Genomic DNA, 11183 nt, shown 5'->3' on the forward strand with positions numbered 1-11183 from the left:
CACTGTCCCCTCCCCCTCAATATCCTCCCCTGTCCCAGGATGGAGCTTTCTGCTCCAGAAAGCCAGCTTTCACTCTGCTAGGCATAGTGGAGAAGGTTGGGGAGCACAGACCCCTTTCCAGGGTCACCTGAGCACACACTTAGTGTGGACTTTTTGGGAAGAAGCCTAGGAGGGAAGGGCTGATGTCAGGGACACACTTATCTCTCACCATCCTACATGGTTTTGGCCACCCAACCCACTGACACTCCTAGACGAAGAACTCCAAGGAGCTCCTGTTCACACTGCTTTGCTTATAAAACTCCTAAAGATCATCTGGTTTTTACATGTGAGGGACATGGTCAGCTTTGTTTGTTTTAGACAGCTCTTTATGGGTCCATGAGACCTTGGGACCAGATCCCTGGCTAAGAGGCCAGATTTTAAGGAGTTTACCCCCATCCGAGTCTGTATTGTTTCTTGACCATCTTTAGGCTTCTGTTCTTCCCCAGTAACATAAAGGTGATATAATCCCTACCTCTGTCCACTGTTCATTTATTTAATAAATAGTTACTGAGTCTCTCTGTATATCAGGCATGTGCTAGGGATTGAGGGTACAAGTAGCAAAAAAAGCTCCACAATCCTGGCCCTTCCAGAACTCAACTTGCAGTCTAGAGTGGAGAAAGTAAAGGCCCGTGGCCAGCAGGCTGATATATTCTCTGTGAGGGAACATCGGGGGCTAAGGGAGCACCCCATCTTGTGGAGCTAGGAAAGGCTCCCTGGAGGAGGTCATGCCTGAACTGAGCCCTAAGTGATTAGAAGGTGTTATCTTGAAGAAGAAGAAAAAGAAAGAGGAGGAGGAGAAGAGGAAAGATGAGCAGTGTCCAGGTAGAGGAAATAGCATATGCAAAAGCCCAAGGCAGGAGAACGGTTCACACTGAGGATTTGCAAACCAGTGCAGCATGACTGGCAGGAAGACAGGGAGAGCAGGAGTGGTGAGAAGGGTGGCTGGAGACAAATGCGGAGCTAGAGCAGCAAAGGCCTTTTAGCACCTAATGGAATCACTTTGGTGTTTTAAGCATGGTCCAACGTGTGCTCTGGAGAAATCACTCTGGCTGCAGTGTGGAGAATGGATTGCATGGGGTAAGACTGGAAGTAGGAAGGTCAGGTATGCAATGGCTGCATCTCAAAAGCATTCTGAGACCCTGGGTGAGATACTGCTAACCATTTTTTATGATACAAGTCAAGAAAATATCTTTATGGATTTGTAAAATTCTCTCTGTAACTCTTTTGGATTTTGCTTTACATATGTCAAGGCTGTGTTGTTGAAAACATTCAAATTCCCAGTTATTACATCTTCTTGGTGAATTGTTCCTTTTATCAGTATGAAATGTCCCACTTTGACCCTTATAATGTTTTTACCTTAAATTCTATTTTATTTTGTCCATCAACAAGGGACTAGTCGACTTGATCATGGTATATCTATACAAAGGAGTACTATGAAGTTGTGAGAAAGAATGAGGGGCATCTCTGTACGTTCCTGTTGAGTGATTTCTAGCACATATGAAATATAAGATGAAAAAAGCAGGGTGGAGAAAACAAGTATTGTATACTACTGTTTATTTGGGAAAAACATTCATCTACATGTGTGTGTTTGCTTATATTTTAAAAAGGAGAAGAATAAACCATAACATTAAAAAAAAAAAAAAAGCTTCTGTCTGGGAGAGAGACCAAGCGGAGAGGTCATTGACAGAAGCTAGACTTCTCTGAGTAAACAATTTTATAGACTTGACTTTTGAGCCATATAACACAATTATAAAATAATTAACATAGAAAAAAACAATTCTTAAAAAGGAAAAGAAATGATACTAACTACGTGTCAAATTGGTGGCAAAACTCAATGAATTATTTCAAGAGACTTAAAAACACAGTAATTTGAGTATGTGACCATAGAGGAACATACCTTATGAAATGATTACAAAAAACCCTCTAAAAATATGAAACTTCTTTTTGTAATCATATTGTTAGTAATATTATGAATATTACTATTCTGAAATTATTATATATAGGTAGAGTGATGCAAATAAGAAATTATGTTAACATCATTAGGATCCAACGTTTCCAGTGAATGAGAAAAGAGATACAAATATAAAAATCAACTAAATTAAGTAAAATCCTGAATTTGAATTGAAAATATAAGTATGGACTTACAATCAGTAAAATAATCTGCTTTCTAATGAGGTCAACTGAGAAGGTGTAGAAACCATAGCCAGCCTGGTGACAATGAGCACCTCTAGACCTAGACCCTGATTTCTAACTACCATGTCCCACTAAAAGGACCAGGGCTCCTTAGGGGAAATAACTGATTACAAGATAGGATAATGTACAAGATGAGTGTGGCAGTATCTAAAATAGTCAAATTCATAGAGACAGAAAATAGACTGGTGTTACCAGGGATGAGGTGTTGTTTAATGGGTATAGAATTTCAGTTTTGCAAGGTGAAAAAGTTCTGGAGATCTGTTTATAACAATGTGAAAATAACACTACTGAACTGTATGCTTAAAAACAGTTAAGATAGGGGCTTCCCTGGTGGCGCAGTGGTTGAGAGTCTGCCTGCCGATGCAGGGGACACGGGTTCGTGCCCCGGTCTGCGAGGATCCCACATGCCGCGGAGCGGCTGGGCCCGTGAGCCATGGCTGCTGAGCCTGCGCGTCCGGAGCCTGTGTTCCGCAATGGGAGAGGCCACAACAGTGAGAGGCCCGCGTATTGCAAAAGGGAAAACAACAACAACAACAACCAAAAAACAAAAAAAACTCTAACTTCTATTTTTATCAAAGTATGTAGAAAAGAATCAAATAGAACCTTCTATATTAAAATCTTTTATATAAAAGCATCAGCCCTCTGCCCCTCCCTCCCTGTGTGTAGTCTGCCTCCGAAGAGATAGTTATTTCCAACTCTTTTAGCTGTTTTCTTCTGATGATTTCTGCTTTTTTTTTAAAAAAAAAAATAAGCGTGTACTGATATTTCTTGATACTGCATGGACCAACTCTGCCATGGCACCCTTGTGACCTTGCACATATCCAAATAGGCCACAAAGGCAAAAGGTTGAACCACATCTAGTGTAAGTCTTGGTGGAATGCCTTGTGATCCTCCCAGAAGATGAGACGATGGGAGACTTGTAAGGAGTTACTAAGAAGCTATCTCCACTCACCTCCCTATCTTCCCTCGAAGGCTGTCACGAGACAGGTTCTCATTGCCTTTTGGGCTTTGATGAGATATAGGGTTTTCTACCCTGCCCTCATACCCCCGGGCTTTAGGTAATCAGTTCTTTTTCTCTCTTGGCTTTAAAACTTTAAAATTTATTCTTGATGTTCTCTAGTTTCACTATAATGTTTTTAATATTACCTCATTTCTGGAAAATTCTCACATATTCTTTGAAAAAAATTACTTTTTGTCACCCTTTTCACTTTCTCCCAGAATTCTTATTATAGGACTCTTGCCACTTCATTCTTATCCCATCTTTCCATCTCTTTGAGCTTTCTGGTTATGACCTAGGAGACTTCCTTACTTCTGTTTTCCAAATCATTAAAGCCCCATACCTCAGAATAGTGCTGCAGAATATAAAACTGCTTAGCCACGGTCTAGAACTGGCTCCGCAGTAACATGTATCCCACAACTCATGTTTCAGTCATCCAGCCCCTTTTGTTTCAATGTATTTGTTTGTTTTTTGGTGTATGGGACCAGGATCACAGAGAGCTGGCATCTTTGGCTTCTTCCTTTTGCTACCTATGTTTGTAAAAAGTTGTCTAAGTTTAAAGGTGGCTAATTGTATCTTTACTGGTTAAATCAGTTAGACCTTGACTTTGCTTTGCCTTGTATGCATGAGCTTGACAGATATTTTCTGTTGATTTCCTCCATGGTAATTGAGGTTTTAGTTTTCTTAACATTTCCCCTTTCCTCATGTTACCATGTAAGTGTAGCATGATTTAAAAAATTAAATCAATAGTCAATGCTGGGACTTCCCTGGTGGCGCGGTGGTTAAGAATCTGCCTGCCAATGCAGGGGACACAGGTTCGAGCCCTGGTCTGGGAAGATCCCACATGCCACGGAGCAACTAAGCCCGTGTGCCACAGCTCTGAGCCTGCACTCTAGAGCCCGTGAGCCACAACTACTGAGCTGCAAGCCACAGCTACCAAAGCCCGCGTGCCTAGAGCCCGCGCTCTGCAACAAGAGAAGCCACTGCAATGAGAAGCCCATGCACTGCAACGAAGAGCAGCCCCTACTCGCTGCAGCTAGAGAAAGCCCACACGCAACAGTGAAAACCCAATGCAGCCAAAAATAAAATAAATAAATAAATTAAAAAAAAATAGTCAATGCTTATTTTATTATGACTCTGTAAATATTGTTTACTGCTGAACAACGGTATTGCATAGTTATATTCCCTCTGACTTTGTGATTTTCTTGCAGTTAACAGTTGCCATAATTTTTCTTTTGCTTCTTTCTTTTCCTTTTTCTTTCTTTTTTTTTTTTTTTTGCGGTACGCAGGCCTCTCACTGTTGTGGCCTCTCCCGTTGCGGACCACAGGCTCCGGACGTGCAGGCTCAGCGGCCATAGCTCATGGGCCTAGCCGCTCTGCGGCATGTGGGATCTTCCTGGACCGGGGCACGAGCCCATGTCCCCTGCATTGGCAGGTGGACTCTCAACCACTGCGACACCAGGGAAGCCTGCTTATTTCTTTTTAATAACTATTGCTAATATTCAAAATGTTCTCTACCTATCTGTTAAATATCTGACAAAGTTTTTTTCCAAATATTCAAATGTATCCAATAATCTGTCACTGTCCTCTCTCTACCACTCCCCACCCCCCATACCCTCTGTCTTCTTGCTTCATTTTGAATGAGTTGCTCTCTACACCTGGAGCTCAGGTGTCGTTTTAGGACTTCCTTTTATCAGTCTTCTCCTTTGAACTGATCCTCTGTTTTCTGGAATTTCTTTGTTCCTCCTTCTTGGCTTAGTTCTTTCATTTCACTGAATCACACCCTTCACTATCTTCCTAAGAAAAGGTATGTGGGAGGTAACATTTTTGAGTTCTTACCTATCTGAAAACGTCTTTATTAAACACTTACACTTACCCTTTATTTGGATAAGTGCAGAATTCTAGGATTAAAATAATTTTCACTCAGAACTTTGGGTTCCCAACACTATCCTCCAGTATCCTATATTGCTGTTGAGATGTCTGATGCCACAGCTTCTTACTCCTTCACATATTATGTGATTTTTCTCTCTAGAAGCTATGCTGTTATTTCTTTTATCTGGTTATTCTGAAATTCAAAATTATTGCCTTGGTATTTTCCCTCCATTCTACTGGACATTTAGTGGGTACTTTCAATTTTGATATTTATGTCCTTCATTTCTGGGAAATTTTCTTACATTGTTATTATTTTAAAAATAGTTTTCTATCCTTTGCTTTCTCTGTTTTCTGAAACTGCATACAGATGTTGGAACTTGAATAATCCTCTAACACTCTTTTCTCTCTTAATTTTCATCTATCTTTCTATTCTACTTTCTGGGAGATATCTTCAAGTTTATTTTCCTACTCTTTTGTTGAATCTTTTATTTTAGCTGTCACATTTAAAATTTCTAATTGCTCTTGCTCATTCTCTGATTATTCCTTTTTTACACCATCCTATTCTTTTTCATGGATATGCATCTTCTTTTAGCTCTCTGAGACTATTAAATATATACATAAAATTTTAAAAATGTTTTTCTTCTTCTTACATTATCTCTGCTTCCTCTGAGTTCCTTTTTTTTTAATGTTTGTTTGCTTTGGTCTCTCTCTTTCATGTAGGATACTTTCTGCAAATTCCTGGTGATTCTGGGCTATCCAGTCCTATGTAACAGTGAGCATCAACATGATTGGCAGCTGTGTGTGTGGGCAGGGATTTAACTGGCAGGCCTCACTCTCAGGCCATTTCATTGGGAAACCATGAAAAGCCAACACTTAGAGGACTTCTCTCGGGGGCTAGTAAATTTTTTTCCAGTGAATCTTCTATCCAGGGAACATATGCCTGAAAGTTCCTTTCTGGGAGTTCGGTAAGGGAAGATACCTGCAGAGGGCCCTACTGTTATCATGTGTACTTACACTTAATCAGGCATCTGCCCTCTAATCTTGCTGGAATCCCTGAATTCAGGGATGCTGTGATTCAATTTCTCTAAAGAAAAAATCGCCACTCTCTGGTGGGGACATGGTTGCCTGACTGTGTGCGATTGGAAGGGGATCTAGAGTTGTAATTTTTCCATATATCTCTTTCAACCAGTTCCCTAGAGTTTAATCCCATGCTTCAAACTCGCTTCTTGCAGAACCTGCTGCCTCCAAGTCCCCTGCCTCTCTGGGCTCTATGGGGAGAAACTGCTCACTCCTCACCATCAGTTTCCTCTCCAGGTCCTTCAAGTCTTGGTTTCCTCTGCTCTGCTAACTCTGTTACCGTTCTTCCAGCCACTTTCAATCGTCCAAAAATTACTGAACTCAATCTTGTCCACTGATGTCCTCACTTCCACCCTCTGTATTCTCATGGGTCTATACTTTAAAAAGAATTTTGTGGGGTCTGTGGAGGAAGAGGAGATAAAGATACATGATCAGTTTGTTATCTCCAACTGGAAGTTCATATCTACTTAAAAAAATGTTTCCAGATTATATAAATAGTACCTTGTAGAAAATTTGAGCAGTTCTTTAAAGCAAACTCGTATGATCCTACCATCCAAAAATAATCAATATTAACATTTTTGTGTATGATGCTTTTAAAAAAATAACCTTTTTATTTTAGAATAGTTTTAGATTACAGAAAAATTACAATGATGGTACAGAGTTCTCATGTACCCCACACTCAATTCTTTCTATTATTAACATCTGACATTAGTATGGCACATTTGTCATGATTAATGTACCAATATTGGTACACCATTATTAGTTAAGTCCAATCTTTATTCAGTTTTCCTCAGTTTTTTTCATTTCCTTTTTCTGTTGCAGGATCACATCCAGGATACTACGTTATCTAGTTGTCATGCTTCTTTAGGCTCCTCTTGACTGTGATAGTTTCTCAAAATTTTCTTGTTTTTGATGACTTTAATAGTGTGGGGCAGTACTGGCCAGATATTTTGTAGACTGACCTTCAGCTGGGATTTGTGTGATGTTTTTCTCATGGTCTGACTTGGAGTATGGATTTTTGGGGGAGGAAGACCACAGAGGTGAAGCACTATTCTCATCACATCATATCAAGAGTATGTATATCGACATGACTTGTTACTGTTGATGTTGACCTGATGACCTGGCTAAGGTAGCATTTGACAGGTTTCTGCACTGTAAAGTTACTCCCCCTACTCCTTTCCATACTGTTCTCTTTGGAAGGAAGTCACTATGGGCAATCTACAACTTAAGGATTGAGGAGTTATGCACCACCTCCTTGAAGGCAGAGAGTATCTACACATGTTATTCGGAATTCTTCTATATGGGAGATTTATCTATTATCCCTCATTTATCTAATTATTCAATTATTTATTCATATTAGTATGTACTCATGAACATTCATTTTATACTTTGGGTTATAATATGATAATATCTTGTTTTCTTTTTCAAATTGTTACAGCTTTAGCCATTAGGAGCTCTTTCAGTTGGTTCCTGTGTTCCTTTGTGTTCTCTACCGCACCACCTCCCCCCATCATTGTGGAGTTTTGAGTACTTCCTTACTTTCTGGCATTATAAGATGCTCCTGGAGCATCCTGTATATTTCCTGCCCCAGTTCTAGAATCAACCATTTCTCCAAAGTGACCTAGTCCTTTTATTGGAGAATGGTATTAGAAACCAAGATCTGGGTGCTAGGTGTGCTCATTGCTACTGGGATGTCATTGCTTCTACATCTTCTCAGCTGACATAGCAAGGAAATAGATGTGTATACTAACCCGTGTATGTACGTATATCTATCAATATTTCCATATGTAACCATCTGTATCAATATTAAGTTAAGCATGATTTCCCACTTATGTCTTCAATTCTAATTCATTACCACATGGATCATTCTAGCCTTCTCTTATTTGTCTGTAAACATCTACTCCAACCATAAGAAATCTGGCTCCCACCATCTGCCATTCATTTACTTAATTATTCAATTCCAATGTACATGTGTTGTCAACCACCCTCTTTTTAAAGTAGGAATTTAATTATTCCCAAACTACTTATTTCACATATCCAAGATTCCGTAAAGGACTTTATGATACTCTGTCCTTACAGTCCCCGACCTGTGCCAACCTTCAGTTTGCCCAACTAAAATGCCAATTCTCACATCGATGTTCTCTCCAGGATTTGGGTTGATTGTTTTTTTCTGGTCTCTCTCCAGCTGAAATGTCCTTCTGTAGGTCTACTGACAAGAATGCATCATCCCAGATATTACCTGAGTAACAAACTCTTATTCTATCAAATCTATGCCTAAATGGTTGAGCAGGTGGTGTAAAAGGTAGAGCTTATCTCTGCTGGGAGAGAGGAGTGCATTCTCTACATTCTTCCTCACCATGGGCAAAGTTCTCAGAAGCCACTTTGGCTGTAATGAGAGATAGAAGTATCCCTTAATGGTGTGTTCCCATATCACCACACACCACACTGCCTGAGGAAACACCGCTATAAATAGCACTTGGTCTCCTTACTAGTCCACCACAGCCGAGTTAACCCAGACATGATGGAGACTTGGTGGGAAGAGGAAAAAGCAGAAAAACAGATAAAGCAAGAAGAGGAGAGGAAAAAGGACAATGGAGAAAGGGCAGTGATGATACTAATAACGTATATAATTAATGATTTTAATAATTACATTTGCAAAAAACTTGCACATGCATGGTTTCATTTATTTCATTAAGTATAATGACTCATAAAAGTATATATTTAGTTTTAACCTATATCTTATAGGTTATTGGCTTTTGTGTGTTCTAGATTTAGGGATAGGTACATGATCCAAGCTGGGCCAATGAGAGTTGACTCTGGGACTATTGCTAGAACTGTTGGAAAAGAAGCATGTTCTCTTTCCATTGGAATTATACAGTAAGTGTGAATGGATGGTCAATATATCTAGTTATTTGTTTGCTTATTTATTTGTTTATATGCATAGAAGAAGATCTGAAGGCAGTATCCCAAAATGTTAACATGAATTAATTTTTGGTGATAGGGTAATTGGTGATATTTATGGTTTTTACACATGTATGTATTATTTATATTTTCTATAAAGTCATATATTACATTTATATTAAATAGATTTTTTCCTGTTATAAATTATTGTTTTTAATTATTTTATAATATACTTGTTACAAAATATAAGTACATAGAAATATGTTTATAATATATTGTTATCTAAATAATAGATTAGTGTAATTTTTACACTAATATAAGACAGAAGTCCTTTACCCCCTAAGGTCCATTTATTCTTTCCCTTGGTTACTGACTCAAACCCAGTTCCCTATGCCTGGTATAGGACATGCATCTTTAATTGCAGGATGATCCAGTGTCCTAGAACAACTTTTTTCAAAATAAAGGTTTTTACCTTTTCAAAGTAAACTATTTATGAAAAAGGAATTTTTCCAAATAAAATACAATATTTAGGAACTGAGAGGTTCTATTGGTTTTGTCCACATCCCATCAGATGCTAGGCCTCATCAAAGAACAGGCTGTGTTCTTGGCTGGCAGTGGCAGGAGGACCAGGGATAGAGGGACCAGTTTTACTTGACTTTGTAGTCATTTTAGAAGGAGCTCAGTAGGTTTTTTCCATAGCCCTGCCAGAGAGCGGAACAGCTCCCACCCCCCAACGAAAGAGAAACAGCTCCAGTGGCAGCCCCGTTCTTCCTGGGCTCCCTCCTCCAGCGTTTACGAGAACTCCTGGGAATTCTCCAGACTGGGCTGCCCTCCCTGCCAGTCGCCCGCTCAATCCTGCTCTCTCCCACTGTGGACACAGGCCCCACCCTCAACTCCCCAAAGCACAGCCAAGGCCAGGCTGCAGCATTAACAAAACTCCCCATAACCCCTGAAGAGATGCCACTCATTCCAGAAGAAAACCACCTTTTATAATAACGACGCAGAGCCTGTAGTTTCACATTGTTCTGAATTGCATTGTCTCTTTTCCAGAACAGGTTTAAGTTTTATCCCTGCTGTATGCGAAGTCCTATTAAAATATTTTCCTAAAAACAAAAGGGATTATTCCCACAAGAGCAATTTGCTTCCACCTCCACAGAAGATAGAGGAACTGGGATTAAAAACCCAAACCCACACAGTTTAGCATAGCAATTTGTCCTCTTTTCTCACCATTGCAGTTTTCAAAAACAGGAGAGACCACTTTCTACACATTTTCCTATCTACCTATTTGGAAACAAAAGCCTGAGTCTGACAAAGGGCCAGGGGCTTGGCTGCGGGGGATTGGGGGGTGGGGAGTGGGGGGATGGGGTGTGGGGTGTGGGAGAGACTCAGGAGGAGGGTGGGAGGTCAGTGGACACAGAAAGCACCAGGTTCCCAGAGGCTGGCACTTCACATCTTGGAGTCAGATATGGGGAGAGAGGGACAGACAGCAATCACAGGCAGTTTGCCTAACCACTGAGTGTTTGTTATTTCATCTTCAAAGGAGGCACCTGGGAGAGCCAACCTCTCAGGACCCTTCCAGCTCCAGAACTCTCCATACCTCAGCCAGGTCAGTGAGGTAAGGCGCCACCTCCCCAGGTGTAGGTCTCCACAGACCTTTTTCCGGGATTGCATCAGCGCTCATTCTTCCACCTCCAAGGGCGCCTACACCTCCCTCCTCCCCTCCCAAAACTTCTTAGGTTGAGATAACACGCTTTTGTTCTCTTGCTGACTCCACACCCATGGGGAGAGGGAATGAGGAAACCTTCGGGAAAGTTCGGCCTGTCTGATGAGGGTAAGAGGTAGGAGACTGCCCCATTACTCCACACGACTTCCAGGTTCCCGAGGGCCCCCGCCCAATTCAGGAGGCATTTCTGGGCTTGGCTTCCTGGCAGGCGAGGCTCGTAGGCACTGGGGGTGCTCAGGAGGGTGGTGAAGGCCCTTGGCTCATAAATCCTCATCTTGGGGATTCATTAGGGATTTTTTCCCAAGGACTCCACCAAGGAGGAGGTGGGTGTCTTCTAATGGCTTCTCATCAGACTCATGATCAGGTCCAAACTTCTCAGCC

General features: G+C 40.8%; 1 protein-coding gene across 2 annotated transcripts in view; it reads left to right on the top strand.

Moving 5' to 3' along the window:
- SLC4A1AP (solute carrier family 4 member 1 adaptor protein) overlaps positions 1 to 10674 on the top strand; it is a 75018-nt gene extending 64344 nt beyond the window's left edge. The window contains exons 14-15 of one of the 2 annotated variants that reach the window (XR_009534320.1): positions 8948 to 9055; positions 10620 to 10674. Coding sequence is in view for 1 of the 2 variants with exons in the window: in XM_060117519.1 (XP_059973502.1) it covers positions 8948 to 8967 (20 nt within the window). In the remaining variant the exon portion in view is untranslated. Of the gene's footprint in view, positions 1 to 8947; positions 9085 to 10619 lie in introns of those variants that run through there. The other variant, XM_060117519.1, reaches the window with a different exon arrangement.
- Positions 10675 to 11183: the final 509 nt, after the last annotated feature.

The sequence above is a fragment of the Mesoplodon densirostris genome, chromosome 14 (genome assembly GCF_025265405.1).
Source record: "Mesoplodon densirostris isolate mMesDen1 chromosome 14, mMesDen1 primary haplotype, whole genome shotgun sequence".
NCBI classification, from domain to species: Eukaryota; Metazoa; Chordata; class Mammalia; order Artiodactyla; family Ziphiidae; genus Mesoplodon; species Mesoplodon densirostris.